The following is a 19,825-nucleotide window of genomic DNA, read 5'->3' on the forward strand; positions in this document are numbered from 1 at the left end:
AAAGGCCAAAGAAATTTTTTTTTAAGAAAATAACAAGGAGCCTCTCTTGTTTTGCTTTTTGTTTTCGTCTTTTTTTTTTTTTGGTTTTTGATTTTTTCTAGGGTCCATGTATGTAGAAGTGGATCCCAGTATTTTTTTTTTAAATTAGTTTCTCTCTATCTTGTGGAGATGAAGTATTTCAGTCACAATGGACTTGTTCTGGTCCATAATAAAATCAAATGTGTAGAAGATCAACAAGTGGAAGGCACAAAATGATGTAAAAAGCATCGATTATTAATATTCTAAATAAAAGGCTCCTAGTGGTTTCATAGTTACATAATGTGTGTTAACTATCCTATCGTAGTCAATTTCTGATTTTCTAATTTCTGTCTATACGAGAAGTGATGATGATGATGATGCTTATTCTTATTACTCCCTCTGTTGGTTATTATAAGATTTTCTTTTATTTCGCATCAGACATATTAAGAAAGGTGGTTGGGATTTATGCGTCTGTAATTAATTGATTCATAACAAAATTTAATTAGTGAATGCAACACAAAATACTTTTGAATTCTAGATACAACTTAACTAATGAAATTTATAGATTAGACAATAATATTGGATATCTTCAGTATTAAATATTAAAAGTAGTTTGTAGTATAAATTACACTATAAACTAGTTCCTGTATTTAAAATTGGAAGTAGCAAAAAAGGTAAATAAAATACAAGCGTGCATGTACATGACATAAAATCGGCATTCATTATTTATGATGAAAGCATGATACTTTTCAGAAACGATTAATATCAATTAGGATTTAAAATTGAAAGAGAATTTTAAAATTCAATATTCATTAATGGGTAGAAATTATTATGAAAAATAGTTAAAATTTTTGGTTCAACAAAGTTTTTTTTTCCCGCCAGCTGGTTTAACAAAGGTTTATATATATATATATATATATATATATATATGCATAAAAATGTAATTTTGCCCTTTTTCCACAACTGATGATAATGTTGCATATCCTCATACTAAACCTCTTCCACAAGCAAAGCGTGAATGCCATACCAATACAAGCGTGCGTGTACATGACATAAAATTGGCATTCATTATTTATGATGAAAGCATGATACTTTTCAGAAACGATTAATATCAATTAGGATTTAAAATTGAAAGAGAATTTTAAAATTCAATATTCATTAATGGGTAGAAATTATCATGAAAAATAGTTAAAATTTTTGGTTCAACAAAGTTTTTTTCCCCGCCAACTGGTTTAACAAAGGTTTATATATATATGCATAAAAATGTAAATTTGCCCTTTTTTCACAACTGATGATAATGTTGCATATCCTCATGCTAAACCTCTTCCACAAGCAAAGCGTGAATGCCATACCAGATCCGCGGGTACTAGATATATGCATGATTGGGCCTAGTGCCCATGGGGGATTGCTAGGGATTGCGCCTTAGGCCGGATGTAGACATTTTTATTTAATTTAATAAAAGAAGTTTTATTAAATTATTTATTATACCTTTTAATTGCACGTTTTCTTTATAATATGAATCCATGAATAATTAAAGAATTATTCTAAATGCTCCTGTTCAGTTATTACCGTGGAAACAATAATAATAAACTAAGACTAGTATCTTGTGGGTGCTCTCAAGCCTCACATCGGATGGGTGTGTGAGTGTGTTAAAGTGTATAAGTAGGGAAGATGATTGTTTGGGTACCACCCGTGTTAGGTGGTTTTCCCTTCAGTCCTTTGTCCGAAAAAAAAGACTAGTATGAGATTTTGATTGATGATCTTGTGCGGATATATAAATCAATATCATAGGTACTTGTTAGAGACACATCATGATATAGCTACATGGACTAGGTCATAATTGTATGTCAGGAGTAGGTCATAAATGTATGTCAGTATAATCATGTCATTGGGCCCTTAAACCTGAGATTACCATAGATCCCTACATAAGGAATACTATGTTTTGACATGATCAAGAATCACTTTTAACCGAGTGATCATAAACTTCATGGTTGAATATAGTGGGATACTGGGATCTATGCAGAGAAAAGTGAATGGTCAATATGGAATTTGTCCCTCCCATTGCAAGAGAGATATCTTCGGCCCCCTCAATGAGTGAGATTAAGAAATGCATGCCGTCTCAAATGAAATGAGTTTCATTTATTTTGCCAGCTTATTGAGTAATATGAGAGTGACTTCTTCATGTCTCATGCTCAATCTAAATATTATGTGACAAAAAGGACTTGACATGTTTACAAGATAGGTTAAATCTTATCACTGATATTCATCTACTTTATGTAGTCATAATGTCTCGATAGATGCTACTTGTGACTTGCGGACCAAAAACTATTTTAGACCCACTACAAACATCATATGAGCCGACATGTTGCACACAAGAATAGGCAGACACAAACTTAAATGGCTAGATTCATTGAATGTAGAAAGTGTTCAGATTTTATTAATATAAAATGTCCTCATTTAATTTAATTTAGGAAATTTCTTATTTTCAAAATAAGAAAAATTTGGATTAGAAGAATGTAATATTATTTATGGTAAAATAATATTATTTTATTATTTAAAAGAAATAATAATTTATTCTGAAATCTTTAGAAATAATAATTTTAAATAATTATTATTATTTAAAATAACAATGTATTTAAAAGAAATAATAATATTATGTTTAATTTAGGATTCTAAATCTTTAGAAGATTTATTCTGAAACATGATCTCTTCGGATCATATGGAAAGTGGCATATCCAAAATTAAATAGAATGGTAAGATCCTATGAAAATATTAATAAAAATTAATATACATATGATATACATAATTCTGAATTAGATATTTTTATATAGGATAAATATCATATCTCTCTTCTCATGGTGGTGGGTGACTTTTATGTATTTAATATATAAAATTCTATATAATTTACTACTACCTCTAGTCATAATTATAAGACCTCATTTGTAATATACAAACAAAGTCTTATCATTAAGACCGGAGGTAGTATTTAATTTTAATATGAGATTTAAGTTAAATTAAGGTTTATCCTAACAATCAGAGACGCTAACCTGATGAGTTTTGAGACTAGAGGTTCTTTGAGAGCAAGAGAACCACCAAAACCCATCTTGAGAGAGAGAAAAGCTATGAGAATGGTGGATAACAATTTTTCTTGAGTCACACAAAGAAGAATATGTGTGACCTTCTTGGACAGCAAGAACCATATCAATTGTGATTCGAGGAATGGTGCTAGCACACTGTTCGTGTTCCTATTCATGCGGGTACCGATAGAGGGTGTTTGTCTCAGGAGCGGCACCTTGGATCTCCATTACCAAAAAGAATCCTGAAAATTGAATCTCGAGTTAATTTTGTGAAGTCTCCTTTCTCTTATTTAATTTAACCAATGCCAACAGATCCTTGGAGGGTTTTGGCAAAAAAGTTTTGCATTTATTCTGCTGCTTGTGTGCCCAAAAGGCCAAAACCCACAGATATTTGGGAGGGGTAAAATTACACTAAAAAATTATGAATAAAATTACACCATTAAAAAGATCATGGTAATAAGTGCACTTGATAAACAAGATTATGGGTAAAATTGTATATTTACCCTTTTTCCTATGAACATATTATTTTTTTTCTTAAAAAAAGGTTTGTACAATTGGTAGAATTTGACATAGGTCAAGTCACCTTATTAATGTGATAAATTTAATTTGTCGATGAATATAGTTGAAAAATATTTTTGTAATAATTGGCCTTTAAGTTTTGAAGTAAGCCTTATCCCTAATGAGCATCACTAGGATTTAACTCGTTTATAGATCAGAGATACTGAAAACCAAAATGATCATTAAATGAATGAAGGCAGTGGTTGAAGAATTAGTTGTTTCAACCACAGTTAAATTGAGATTAACCTAATCATAATTATAATAATTAATTTAATTCAAATATATTAAAGCACTCATATATAATCCTAAAAAATAATATTTAAATAAAAAAGACACAAATTCACGACTAATTAATGAAGCATTTATATATAAGCCCTGTATAATCCAACAAAACATAGTTATTAAAGCACAAATACGACTAATTTCTTTTTCTTTTTAAACTCAAAATGATGTCATTTTAGGCTTAAAAAGAAGAGGAAAAAATTAAATTTTAATTCGGTTGATTCGTCTAAAACTCTTAACTGGACCATTTTAGGAACTAATTCATAGGTTCATTGATCTAACATACCAACTTCGGTTGAATTTTAGTATCATGATTTCAACTCTTAATTACAAAAATTATCATTTGATAAATAGTAAGTAGATATTGATCAAAGAATTTTGTTTTGTATATAATAAGCGATATACTTATGGTGATCCATAATTCTCTCAAGCCAGAGGTTGATTTCACATTCTCCCATCTAATTAATTCAGTCAATATCCTTTTCAAGAGCAGAAATAATCTCCCAATAATGGTGGAAACCATGCTTCTTCCAGCCACAAGTTTTCAGTTTCAGCTCTCACGGTTATACACACACACACACACACACATATACACACACACACACACACACCTCTAAGAAGATCCACAGCACAAAGTTAATCTTCATCTCTCTTGTTCATTTTATCTCTTAGTCCTTCAAACACCAAATCCACAAACCATGTCCAGTGCAAGCTTCAATGCCGGCCAATTCCATGGCCAATCTCAGGTGAATTATTCATCAGTAATAACTTTCTTTTTCTTCCATTTTTTTCAAACCTCATCAATAATAACTCTCATTCTGAAATTCTTTCACATTTTAGTAACACCAAATCAATAATAACTCTCATTCTGAAATTCTTTCACATTTTAGTAACACCAAATCAATAATAACTCTCATTCTGAAATTCTTTCACATTTTAGTAACACCAAATGAATTATCTTCATACACATCTCTTATGTCTTCAAAATTAATAAATAACGTCCATTACTGTACTTAATTAGCTTAATTAATCAACCAACATTTTTGAGATAGGCCTAATTATATTAATTAATGTTTGGTTGGTTAATTAATTAGGAGAGGGCAGACCAAAGTGCAGACTTAGCAAAGCAATCTGCAAGTTCCGCACAGAACACAGCAACTGCAGCCATGGACCATGCTTCTGCTGCTGCTGACTCATCTGGAGGCCAAGCTCAGCTTCACAAGGAGGAAGCTGCCGGCTTTCTCCAACAGGTTAACTCATTATAAAACTACACACACACACACACTTCTAGGCAATGTGTAAAGTAATAGTATAGCTTATTATGGATTTTATATTTTATATTAATGGATCTCGATATCAGTTTTTTCTCATTCTTTAATAATATTGTTTGCAGACGGGAGAGCAAGTAAAGAACATGGCTCAAGGTGCAGTGGATTCTGTGAAGCACACACTTGGGATGGACAAGCAGAACTGAAATTGAGGCCTCTTTTGATCTCCATATTGAATAATTATTATTGATTCTTAAATTTATTATATCTACTATTATTATGGTTGTTGTCCTTATTTTTTTAAGAAGTATTGCTCTTTCCTAGTCATTGGGGATTAGCAAACTTAGCTCTTTTATTATGTGATTTCCCTGAAGAAATCCCGTGAAGTTGTAATAATTTTTTTCATCTTTCTATTGTAGAACATGTAAGAGCTGGCATATGTGATCAAATGTCATGAATAATAGAAAAAAGCAATGAAAATCTAGCATTTTTTGTCCATTAGCGTGTAACTAGCAGTTTTTTTTTTCCCCACCTTTCTATTAATCTTTTGATTGATTCGAGGGGATTGAAGGAGAGTATAGTTTTTATTGAGTTCATTTAAAACAGATGGACAAGTGGCTCTTATTATTATTTTTTGGTAAAATTGGTTAAAAGATTTCAATACTAAAAAGGATGTAAGAGGAAAGAGTAATGAGAATTCATTTTTTTAAATTGAACTTATTCAAATATATCTTTCCTCTCGCTTCTCATGAACCAAACATACCATTAAAAACTAATAAAGGGAAAAAAGAGAGTAAATATTAGTTTAATAATTTTAAAAAAATGTAATAGTATTTAGTACAATATGTGGAATTGTGGGTTGATGTTATTTTATAGAAGTTAATGGTATTTAAAAGGTATGCAATAGAATACTATCAGTAATAACAAATAAATAACTATAACAATATAAAATAACAAGATTTTTATTTTTTTGGGTATAAATAACATTAACAATGAAAGCCTAACTAATCATTTTTCTTTTATTATCCATACATTGGCATGAAGCTTTCTTAGTAACTAAAAGATAAAAACTAATAACATCTTGTTTATATAAAAAATACAAATAACTTATTTTATTTTAGAAAGAAAAAAATGACCAAAAAAGAAGCTGGAAATTACTAAATCCCAAATTGGGTTTGGTAACAACACTTCATTTGGTATCGACAACATTAAATTTGCAAATGACAACAAATTTTTATTGACATTCCTTATTAGGCATTTACAAATTTTCAGCTTCTTTTTTTTTTTTGTGTGGTCATTTTCCCTTTTAAAAATAGGGTTTTCTCTCCTGTGCAATGCATGGGCAAAAGGTATATTTTGATGGTTTTTGTATTTTGAAACTTCTACCAAGATGAACACAACCCACGTACAACCTTTAACCGTATGCTTACCAATAGGAAGGTTATATACTTAAGAGGTTCTATTTTATTTAATTTGTCGTGTTCTTTCAACTGTCAAGGGCCTAACTCTTATTGTACACGTGGATGTTGATAACCCCTAACCTTAGGATTTTTTATCTCTGAATATCCTAAACTCATAACATTCTCATTAAATGACTTTGGAGAGAGTTTCTTATGGTTAATGCTATTATGTTCCTCTTTATTCCATTATAGTATTAGGGTTAGGATTAGGTTTTGTTTGACACAAAGCATTGAAAATAGAGGATAAGGATTATAACTTCTATTGAAAACATATATTAAAAGAGTGTTTAGTACGAAAAATTGCTTACTACATAAGATTGAACAAACCTATGTAGGTGGGATTAAGGAATACCATAAGGAAAGATGGTATTCTCCAATATCACCTGCATAGATTTGCCAAATCTCATGTAACAACCAATTATTCATACTAAATGCTCTTTTAGTAGTTTTTCTCAATATCAATCACAATCCTTGCCTCTCATTCTTAATGTTTCATACCAAACGGGATCTTAATGTTTGGAGGCCAATAAATAGAGGTTATGTAGAAGCCATGGGTACCCATAAGTGAATGAGAAATTCTCCCTTGCTTTCTCTCCCAATTTCCTGTTTTGCTATTATTAGCTTCAATTATCATGTGTAATTTTAATTTTCTACACATTTACTTTATATTATGTTGTTGTTTTATATGATTCTGTTCTTTTCAACGCACTTTAATTTCGTTATTACATTATATATTCATGGTTATCTTTTACTCCTTTCAGTACTAAATATAAGACACATTTTTTAATATAAATTACACTGCAAAATGTGTCTTATATTTAGAACCAAAAAAGTATTTTATTTTACATTATGTTATTTCATTTTTTCTTCCCTTTGTATTTTATATTATGCTATTATTCTGTTTATATTTTACGTCATTTTATCATGTTAACCTATTGTGAAATATTATGTTATTTATGTTGTTTTCTAATTGATATAATTTATGTATTATTTTCATTTGGTATTCATGTTGCCAGCTAATGATGATTAATTACTAACTATACTGTTCATATTTTCCTTTCTTTCATTGCATTTGTTTATATTTATTTATGTTGCTTATATATAAATATATATATATATATATATACTGTGTGTATAGTTTATTTACAATGATATGTATTAGTGATGTGATTTATATAATTAGGGGTTTATTTGTTGTCTTTATTTCATTATGAATTTGTATTTATTTCATTGCAGCATTATTTTTGTCTTCATTTAAATTTTTACATCATTACATATGTATGACTTATGTTTATTTATTTATGTTATTTACTCAGCTCTACTGTTATATTTATATATTTATTTATATTACTATAATTTCCCCCTCCCTTTGTATATGTCTATATGCATTGTCTTTGTGGTTCACCTTTTGAATCAAGTTTGAATTTGTTCATTTGAAATCTGGATTCTTCTACTTCATTTTTATTTACTTATTTTTATATTTTATATATTTTTCTTTTTTATTTCCTTCCATCATTCCTTAAGTCCCACACCTTGTCTATCTTCAAATGTGTTTATGTATTATTCTTCATGTTCTTATAATTTTTGAATTTTGATGGTATAATTCATTTGAGTGGCTTCTAAATACAAATATTTTTATTCATTATGTTTTATTGTTTATCAATTTTATCTTAATTCTAATTGTTGTCATTATTTTAGTTTTATTCATGGAAAGTCTTACCAAAATCAAGTTTATGAACCTTATGAGAGAAAATTATTTATCTTGGGTTTTATATGCTGAAATCTACATGGATGTCAAGGGTCTAAGAAATGTTATTTTACCTAGAAATGAAGTAATTAGTCAAGACAAGGCTAAGGGCATAATTTTCCTTCACCAACATTTGTATGAAAGGCTAAAGGTTGTATATCTAACGTTGAAAGATCCATTAGAGTTGTAGAATAATTTGAATGAAAGGTATGATTATCAGAAGATGATAATTTTGCCTAGAGCTCGTTATGAATAGATGTATTTGAGTCTATAAGATTTTAATAATGTAACTGAATATAATTTAGCAAATTTTAAAATAAGTTCTCAATTAAAATTATGTGATGAGAAAATAACTGACAATGACTTGTTAGGAAAGCCATTTTAACTTTTCATGCTTTAAATGTGCTAGCTTCTATAGCATTAATATTGTGAAATGGGTTTTAAAAAATATTCTGAATTGATTTGATGCCTTATTATGGCTAAACAAAATAATGAGATTTGTCCCACTCAATTAGCTCCATTCCTTGAAGTGATGTGTCGACTATATCCAATGATTACCATGTTCGTGGACGCGGTCATGGTTATGGTGGTCGTAGAAGAGGATGAATTAATTACCATTATCATGGTGATAGAAGTAACAACTATAATCCTAATATGTACAAGAAAAAGAAACACAACGGGGAAAAAAAATAAGAATGGCCCTTCAAAAGTTGTTATTGTCACAAGTGTCGGTATGAAAGGGCATTGGTCACGCACACCCATCGCATGCCTAAGCATCTAGCAAAACTTTATGAAGGCTCTATAAAAAAAACTTCAAATAATTTGGAAGTAAATTTGACTTTTCAAACTGATTATGTTGAGGCAAATTTTCCATACAAGAATGATGCCCATAAACTAGATAATGTTAATGGCGTTGATGCTATGGGACACTTGGAGGTGGTTGATTTTTTTGAGAATCACGATTAGACAAGTATGGTAAGAAAATGTTTAAATTTGTTTTATTATTCTTCATCTATGTTTGCTTTCATTTCCTTCTTTTAGACTTGTTTTCATCCTTGTAGCTAATAATAAATAGCAGGTGGGCAATGTAAAATCCTTTTGATAATTTGTATGAGAGGATATCATAACTCTTTGAAACCTAAAAGATTTGATAAATTATGAGATGCAGGAAAACCCACAAAACCAAATCCACCACCACCATTATTACAGTGGTACTCTACTACAATATTTGTCATAAAAACATATGCCTGAGATTGAACCGTCATTTTTTCATGGCATTCTTTGTGCTACTGTTTTATTCAAAATAAGGAAAGAATAATATACTAATACTATGTAGAAAATAAAACATAAATTGTAGAGACTGGAGATTCCCTAAAAGATTTAAAGATCAAATCTAAAAGGCGCTAAGAAATTTCGGATGTTACTTTTGGAAAGGAAAAATATGGAAGATATGACTCTATCATTTGAGTTACATATCCATCTGACATATAAATGGCAAGTATATTATCAATATGTTTGTATTAAAAATTAATAAAAAAGTTACTTGAGAGACGTTGATCTTAATTGCCTATGATCTTATGAAAAAATGTGTATGTTTATTTTCCCTTAAATAATTGTAATTTGAGAGAGATAATCAAACTTTCAAATAATGTAGATAAGAATGAGGAAAAAAAACAAAGATAAATGTGGAGATGTAGGGAATCAAAATCCATAATTCATCATAACTCAACCATTTGAGTTTGAGCGATATTGCCATTAATGGTTGTATTGACAATTATAATAGAAGGATAATATAGACTGTAGAGATTAGAGATTTCCTATAAGATTTAAAGTTAAAAGTCTAAAAGGTGCTAAGAAATTTCGATTGGTGGTATTGAAAAGGAAAAAGATGGAAGATATGATTCTATCATTTGAGCTACGTCTCATTTTGATATATAAATTGGCAAGTATATAATAAATATGTTTGTATCAAATATTAATAGATATGTAACTTGAGAGACGTTGATCTTAATTGCCCATGACTTTATGAACAAAAAATATTTAAGGTTTTTTTCTTAAATAATTGTAATTCAAAAGAGATAATCAAACTCTCAAATAATATAGATCAGAATGGAGGGAAAAAAAAAAAGAAAAATGTAGAGATGCAGGGAAATGAAGCCTGTAAATCATCATAACTCAACCATTTGAGCTACATCACATTTAATGTTGAATTTACGTTATAAATATGTTTGTATTAAAAATTAAAAAATATGTTACTTGAGAGAAGTTTGTGAAAAAAAAATAAGTATGTTGTTTTCCCTTAAATAATTGTAACTTGAGAGAGATAATCAAACTCTCAAATAATATAGATAAGAATGAAAAAATGAAAAAGAAAAATGTGGTGATGCAAGGAATCAAACTCCATTATTCATCATAACTCAACCACTTGAGCTGTGTCCCCATTTGATGTTTGAATTGACAATTATAATAGAAGGATATACTAATATTGTGTAGACAATAAAATCTAGATGACTAAACCATAGAGACTACAGATTCCCCAAAAGATTTAAAGTTAAAAATCCAAAAGGTGCTAAGAAATTTCGGTTGGTGGTTCCGAAAGGGAAAAAGAGGGAAGATATGTGATTCTATCATTTGAGCTGCGTCTCATTTTGATATATGCATTGGCAACTATATAATAAATATGTTTGCATCAAACATTAATACATATGTAACTTGAGACATGTTGATCTTAATTGCCCATGACTTTATTAAAAAAATACGTATGGTTCATTTCTTAAATAATTGTAATTTGAGAGAGATAACCAAGCTCTCAAATAATATAGATAAAAATGGGGGGGGGGGAAGGAAAAATGTGGAGATGGAGGGAATTGAACCCTATAATTCATCATAACTCAACCATTTGAGCTACATCCCCTTTGACGTTCGAATTGGCATTATAATTATGTTTGCATCAAAAATTAATAAATATTTTACTTGAGAGACTTTAATCTTCATTGCCCATGACTTGATGAAAAGAGTAAAGACATGACTTTATCATTTGAGGTACATCTCATTTTGATATATAAATTGACAAGTATATAATAAATATGTTTGCATAAAAAATTAATGAATATGTTCCTTGAAAGACATTGATCTTAATTGCCTATGACTTTATCAGAAAATTATGTATGGCTTTTTTCTTAAATAATTGTAATTTGAGAGAGATAATCAAGCAATCAAATAACATAGATAAGAATGGAGAAAAGAAACAGAAAAATGTGGATATAGAGGGAATAACAATGTAATTCATCATAACTCAACCATTTGAGCTGCATCCCATGTATGAATTGACATTATAAATATGCTTGTATAAAAAATTAATAAATATAATACTTGAGATACGTTGATCCTAATTGCCCAAGACTTTATGAAAAGAATATGCATGCTTTTTCCCTTAATAAATTGTAACTTGGGAGAGATAATCAAACTCTTAAATAATATAGATAAGAATAGGGGGAAAAATACGGAGATGTGGGGAATCGAACCCTGTAATTCATCAAAACTCAACAACTCGAGCTACATCCCCATGATGTTTGAATTGACAATACAGTAGAAGGATATACTAATACTTTGCAGACAATAAAATGTAGACTAAAGAGAGTCGAAAATCCCTATAAGATTTAAAGTTAAAAATCTAAAAGGCGCAATGAAATTTGGGTCGACAGTTTAGAAAAAGAAAAAGAGGGAAGAGATGACTCAAGCATTTGAGCTATATTCCATTTTGGTATATAAATTGACAAGCATATAATAAATATATTTGCATCAAAAATTAATACATATGTAACTTGAGAGGCGTTAATCTTAATAACTCATGACTTTATGATAAAATATGTATGGTTTTTTTCCTTAAATAATTGTAACTTAAAGGTGACAGTTGAACTCTCAAATAATATAGATAAGAATGGGAAAAAAATGTGGAGATGCAGGGAATCGAACCCTGTAATTCATCATAACACAACCACTTGAGCTACATACTCATTTGATGTTTGAATTAACATTATAAAAAAGGTTGCATCAAAAATTAATAAATATGTCAGTTGAGAAACGTTGATCTTAAATGCTCATGACTTTTTGAAAACACTATGTATTTTTTTCTTAAATAATTGTAATTTGGGAGAGATAAACAAACTCTCAAAAAATATAGATAAGTATGAGAGAAAAAACAGAAAAATGTGGAGATGTAGGGAATTGAACACTGTAATTCATCATAACTAAAACATGAGCTACATCCCCATTTGATGTTTGAAATGACAATTATGATAGAAGGTTATACTAATATTTTGTCAACAATAAAATCTAGATTGCACAGACTGGAGATTCCCTAAAAGATTTAAAGTTAAAAATCTAAAAAGTGCTAAGAAATTTCAGCTGGTTGTTTCGAAAAGGCAAAAGAAGGAAGATATGACTCAATCAATTGAGCTACATCTCATTTTGATGTACAAAGTGTCAAGAATATAATAAATATGTTCGTAAAAAAAAAATTAATCAATATGTAACTTTAGAGGCGATGATCTTAACTGCCCATGACTTTAAGAAAAAATATATGTATGGTTTTTTCCTTAAATAGTTGTAATTTGAAGGAGATAATCGAACTCTCAAATAATATAGATAAGAATGGAGCAAGAGAAAAATGTTGAGATGCAGGGAATCTAACCACCTAATTCATCGTAGCTCAACCACTTGAGCAACATACCCATTTGATGTTCGAATTAACATCATAAATATGTTTACATCAAAAATTAATTAATATGTTACTTGAGAGATGTTGATCTTAATTGCCCAAGACGTTATTAAAAAAATGTGTTTTTTTCATTAAATAATTGTAATTTAGGAGAGATAATCAAATTCTCAAATAATATAGATAAGAATGAAAAAAACAAAAGTGTGGAGATGTAGGGTATTGAACACTGTAATTCATTGTAACTAAAACATATGAGCTACATCGCCCTTTGATGTTTGAACGGACAATTATAATAGATGCTTATAATAATATTTTGTAGACAATGAAATCTAGACTGTAGGGACTGGAGATTCCCTAAAAGATTTAAAGTTAAAAATCTAAAAAGCGCTAAGAAATTTCAGCTGGTGGTTTCGAAAATGCAAATAAAAGAATATATGACTCTATCAATTGAGCCACGTCTCATTTTGATATACAAATTGTCAAGTATATAATAAATATGTTTGTATCAAAAATTAATAAATATGTAAATTGAGAGGCGTTGATCTTAATTGCTCATGAATTTATAAAAAAATATATGTATGGTTTTTTGAGCTACATCGCCATTTAATTTTTGAACTGATAATTATAATAGAAGGTTATACTAATATTTTGTAGACAATAAAACCTAGACTGTAGGGACTGGAGATTCCCTAAAAGATTTAAAGTTAAAAATCTAAAAGGAGCTAAGAAATTTCAACTAGTGGTTTCGAAAATGCAAAAGAAGGAAGATATGACTCTATGAATTGAGCTACATCTCATTTTGATATACAAATGGTCAAGGATATAATACATATGTTTGTAAAAAAAATTAATAAATATGTAACTTGAGAGGCGCTGATCTTAATTGCCCATGACTTTATGAAAAAATATGTGTACATTTTTTTCCTTAAATAGTTGTAATTTGAATGAGATATTCAAACTCTCAATTTATATAGGTAAGAATGGAAGAAAAGAAATATGTTGAGACGCAGGGAATCTAACCACGTAATTCATCATAACTCAATCACTTGAGGAACATACCCATTTGATGCTCGAATTGACATCATAAATATGTTTACATCAAAAATTAATTAATATGTTAATTGAGAGATGCTGATCTTAATTGCCCATGACTTTATTAAAAAAATGTGTTTTTTTCATTAAATAATTGTAATTTGGGAGAATAATCAAGCTCTCAAATAATATAGTTAAGAATGAAAAAAAAAAAGGAAAAATGTGGAGATGTAAGGAATTGAACACTGTAATTCATCATAACTAAAACATATGAGTTACATCCCCATTTGATGTCTGAACTAACAATTGTAATAGAAGGTTATACTAATATTTCGTAGACAATAAGATCCAGCTTGTACGGACCGGAAATTCCCTGAAAGATTTAAAGTTAAAAATCTACAAGACGCTAAGAAATTTCAGCTGGTGGTTCCGCTACGTCTCGTTTTGATATATAAATTGTCAAGTGTATAATAAATATGTTTGTATCAAAAATTAATAAATATGTAACTTGAGAGGCATTGATCTTAAATGCCCATGACTTTGTGAAAAAATATATGTATGCTTTTTTTCCTTGAATAGTTGTAATTTGAATGAGATAATCAAACTCTCAAATTATATAGATAAGAATGGAAACAAAAAAAGAAAAATGTTGAGATGGAGGGAATCGTACCACGTAATTCATCATAACTCAACCACTTGAGCAACATACCCGTTTGATGTTCAAATTGACATTATAAATATATTAGCATAAAAAATTAATAAATATGTTACCTGAGAGATATTGATCTTAATGGCCCATGACTTTATATGAACAATATGTGTTTTTTTTTCCTTAAATAATTGTAATTTGAGAGAGATAATCAAACTCTCAAATAATATAGATAAGAATGACACAAAAAAACGGAGATGCAGGGAATTGAACACTGTATCATCATAACTAAAACATGTGAGCTGCATCCCTATTTGATGTTTAAATTGACATTTATAATAGAAGGATATACTAATACTATGTAGACAATAAAATCTAGCCTATAGAGATTGGAGATTCATTGAAAATTTGAGGTTAAAAATCTAAACTGTGCTAGGAGATTTCAACTGGTGGTTTCGAAAAGGAAAAGGAAGGAAGATATGACTCTATCATTTGAGCTACGTTTCATTTCGATATACAAATTGGCAATTATATAATAAATATGTTTCTATCAAAAATTAATAAATATATAACTTCAGAGGCATTGACTTAATTCCCCATGACTTTATGAAAAAAAAAAGTATGGTTTTTTCCTTAAATAACTTGTAATTTGAAGGAGATAATCGAACTCTCAAATAATATAGATAAGAATGGAAGGAAAAAAAATGTTGAGATAAAAATTTTGCATAGTGTTTTGAGAATGGGAGAGATACGGGAGACACAAGCGGAGGAAGACACGAGTGGCGGCGGTGCAGTTCCGCCGTCGAGCGAGGAATCTGATGCCTTGGAGAGGAGTCGTAAAAAGGTCAGAATGGGAGATTTGGTGATAGGGAATGAGCGAGCAGTGGTACGTCATGAGGAGGACTGGATGGTTGAAGAGGTATACTCAGACGGAGTAAATACACCAGGGGATCTGGGGGAGGAGGAACCGCAGAAGAAATCATATCGCCAAGCCTGTTCGTCTAAAGACAACGGGCCAAGCTGTGACGAAGAGGACGAGGAAGCATGGTGGTTTGATGAGGGTTGGCGTAATAAAGTCAGGGTGGAACAAACGACGAAGGGCCCTAACGTCATAATCATGCTAGAATTCAAGGAGAAACTAGCCAGAAAATGGAGGTTGTCCTTGATTGTACGACTCTTAGGGCGGATGGTCCGTGAAGAATATCTAGGGCAGAAACTACAAAAGTTATGGGGCTACAATAGGGATGTTGAAACCTTAGAGATTGGGTCAGGGTACTTCATAGTTAACTTCACCGACACCAATGACTACGAATATGCGCTTACAGGCGGACCTTGGCTTGTTCTGGGACATTATCTGAATGTACAACCGTGGAAACCTGACTTTGATCCAGACGAAGAGGAGGTGTCAAAGGTTGCGGCCTGGATATGTATACCGAAGTTTCCAATGGATTACTATGACATGGGAATCTTATATGTGGTGGGAAGTCAAATTGGAACAATTTTAAGGGTAGATAAGAACACCCTTTCTCACTCCAAAGGTTGATTCACGAGGCTGTGTATCGAGCTTGATCTGCAGAAACCCCTACTGCCGGCGATCTTAATAAACGGAAAAGAGAAGAAGATAATGTATGAGGGTCTACATCTGATTTGTTTTGGGTGCGGTAAGTATGGTCATGATAAAGACCACTGTCCTTGCAGCTCAACGACAATGGAGGGCACAGAAAGAGCAGACCAGTATGGCGTGAATCTCATGGAGGAAGGGTCGACGGCTACGGAGAAGGGGGATGGCCGGTATGGTGGTTGGATGGTCCAGAAGTCACGCCGTAATTATCGGCGATCAGATCGCATTCACGGAACTAGTGGGAATGAGTGGCAAGATTCGAAGGAAAAGAAGATCACAAGTAATAAGGGATCCAGATTCACGGCGTTGAGTATGGAAGAGGATGAGGAGCAACAGATTACGGGTAACGTAGGCCATGCGGAAATCACGTCGCATGAGATTATGATAAATAACAGAATCCCATATGATCATTCATCACGTGGTAGAAGGGGGCAGGCACGTGCACAATTGAATGGCAACAGGAGTGGGCCAATAGTCAGAGCTGATTCAAAGGGGAAAGAAGTGATATTAAGGAAAGAAAAAGTTAGCCCGATGGAGGAAGACCTATGACTGAAAAACAATATGGACTTAATGGTAAGTCATGCGAACCTCACCAATCACTCTTCGGGACATCAAGTGAACGTGGGAGTGGGTCCTTCTCGTTTGCATGAACCCAGGAAGCAGTCAACGTGTCCAAGCATGAATGATCCCGGGCCAAAGCTGGATACTACAACGTCAGAAATAGTTGATCTATTAGACCCAGGTGCAAGCACTGGAGCTAGGTTCATTATCAGATCAAACCCTTTGTCAGAGGACCACATAAATGTTGGGCAGAATGAGGGTGTGGTAGAACCCATGGCTGAAGAAGCAGAATAATATCTGGTCGTGTGCGATCATCTCATTACCTACGATTGATATGGATAGTAAACTAATGATCTGGAACTCGCGAGGAGTGGGAAGTAATGCGTTTAGTCGTTTTTTGTGTGATATTCGGTCTTGTTATCAACTGGATCTTATAGCACTCCTAAAACCAAGACAAAAGTCTGATAAAGCACTGTCCATAGGTCGTAGACTAGGATGGCGACACATGGAACTTGTAGAAGCACGGGGATATAGCGGGGGCATTTGGCTATTCTAGAAAGACTCACTGAAGCTCAGTATAGATTTTAAGATGGATTACTTTATACATGGCACGGTTAACAGAGGTAGTACTGATGAGTGGGCACTTACCATTGTATATGGTGACCCATCTTTTACGAAGCGCAGAAGTCTTTGGCAAGGCTTAGGAGATTTAAACAAATGCATCTCAGGAAGATGGGCCGTAGCGGGGATTTCAATGCTACTCTTACGCATGATGATCGTAAATTATTGGCAGGACAGCGCATCAATCCGGAAGCCGCTTTTCGGCGTTGGGTTAATGAAAGCGAGATGATTGATATAGGCTTTAGTGGGCCTAAATATACATGGTGTAGAGGTTCTAGCAGCAGCTGCATTGATCGCGTCTTGGTTAATAGCAGATGGCAGCAAGCATTTCCCAACGCCTCCATCATGCACTTGCCGATGTTCAAATCTGACCATTGTCCACTCTTAATATCGTTAGATGGTATGAACAAGCCGAGGAAGGGAAATCAGCCTTTTCGCTTCTTTGCACCATGGGTCATGCACGATCAATTCAAGTCCTTTGTTAAAGACAATTGGCAGACACAAGGGGATTGGAACGTTAATATCGAAGATTTCAAGACTCACCTTCTCCAATGGAATAGACAAGTCTTCGGCAATATTAATAGAAGAAAGGAACACTTATATCATAGGCTGGAAAAGTTGAACACCAAGATTGACATGAGTGGGAGCTCTGAACAGCTTGACCAAGCCAAGAAAGAATTATGGGCACAGATCGAAGAGGTTTTGTCTCAAGAGGAGGTTATGTGGTTACAAAAGTCACGTTGTAACTGGTACCATCAGGGGGATCATAATACCAAATACTTTCATAGTTTGGCAAGTAGTAGGCAACGACATAACAAGATTGAAGCTCTCAAACTGGAATCAGGAGAGTGGTCATATGAACCACAAGAGATCAAGGAGTGGGGTACTAAGTTTTTCGAAACACTATATACGGAAGAAGATGCAAGCAACCCTGAGATTAATTTCAACATTGACTTTCCTTAGATTGAAGATGGAGAATTACACCTATTGGGAAGACAAGTGTCATATGAGGAGATCAGGGCAGCTCTTTTCGATATGAGCCCCCTAAAGGCGCTAGGTCCTGATGGCTTTAATCCTCTATTTTTTCAAAGTCAATGGGAGGTGGTGAGGGGTACAGTAGTAATACAGAAAGTTAGAGAAATTTTCAACTCTCCTTCGAAGGTCAAGCTCATTAACGATACTCAAATTGTGTTGATCTCGAAAATTGATTCCCCCCAAACAATTAAAGATTTTCGCCCCATTAGCTCATGCAATGTCATTTATAAAATTGTGACCAAGATAGTTACAACTCGGCTTAAAGATATTTTGCCCAAGATTATTGCTCCTAATCAATGCAGTTTTGTTCGAGGATGTCAGAGTTCGGACAATATTATCCTTGCACAGGAAATTATCCATTGTATGAGAAGCAAGAGACCGAGAAGGGGGTTTATGGCTATAAAAATTGACTTGGAGAAGGCCTATGACCGTATTAAATGGAGTTTTGTGCTCGCTTGCCTTCGGGAACTCTATCTTCTAGACCTTATTGTTAAACTTATTGAAGCATGTGTTTCCAGTCCCTCTATGAGCCTACTTTGGAATGGTGAACGGGCGAGAAAGAAGAAATTTTATCCATCAAGAGGTATACGTCAAAGAGACCCTCTCTCACCCTATCTGTTTGTCATTGCAATGGAAAGATTGGGCCATCTCATCCAGAGAGAAGTGGAGAATGGAGAGTGGCGGCCTTTTAAATTATGCAAAAGAGGAACAGCTATTTCCCATTTATTTTTTGCAGATGATATCCTCCTTTTTGTTGAGGCAGACTTAGAACAGGCTGGACTTATTAAAGCAACGCTAGATGACTTTTGTTTGATTTCGGGGCAAAAGGTCAACGCAGCTAAAACCAGAATTTTCTCCTCAGACAGTGTTCACCATACTAGAAGGTGAGAGATCAGTGATTTCCTGGGGTTTCAGACTACATCCAATCTGGGTCGGTACCTTGGAATGCCTATTTTTCACGATAGGATCTCAAAGAACACGTTTGACTTTATCTTAGATAAGATGGATGCCAGACTCTCGGGCTGGAAAGTGAACTCATTATCCTTTGCAACCAGGCAGACCTTAGTCTCTTCAGTGGTTTCAGTAATCCCAAACTATGCCATGCAGACTACACCACTACCAGCTTACACTTGCAACGAGATTAACAAACATTGTCGTAACTTCCTGTGGGATAAT

General features: G+C 32.4%; 2 protein-coding genes across 2 annotated transcripts; both read left to right on the forward strand.

The window, feature by feature from the left end:
- Nucleotides 1–4,633: 4,633 nt before the first annotated feature.
- On the forward strand, nucleotides 4,634–5,409 carry LOC114750795 (late embryogenesis abundant protein 7-like). The gene is made up of 3 exons (XM_028939398.1): nucleotides 4,634–4,681; nucleotides 5,030–5,185; nucleotides 5,329–5,409. The coding sequence occupies exons 1-3, from the start codon at nucleotides 4,634–4,636 to the stop codon at nucleotides 5,407–5,409; spliced, it is 285 nt and encodes a 94-aa protein (XP_028795231.1).
- A 12,316-nt stretch (nucleotides 5,410–17,725) lies between these two features.
- On the forward strand, nucleotides 17,726–18,577 carry LOC114750796 (uncharacterized). The gene has a single exon (XM_028939399.1). It carries the CDS (start codon nucleotides 17,726–17,728, stop codon nucleotides 18,575–18,577), a length of 852 nt encoding a protein of 283 aa, XP_028795232.1.
- The last annotated feature ends 1,248 nt before the right edge of the window (nucleotides 18,578–19,825 follow it).

The sequence above is a fragment of the Neltuma alba genome, unplaced genomic scaffold (assembly GCF_004799145.2).
Source record: "Neltuma alba isolate B1F8T4 unplaced genomic scaffold, ASM479914v2 tig00006651_pilon, whole genome shotgun sequence".
In the NCBI taxonomy this organism is placed as follows: Eukaryota; Viridiplantae; Streptophyta; class Magnoliopsida; order Fabales; family Fabaceae; genus Neltuma; species Neltuma alba.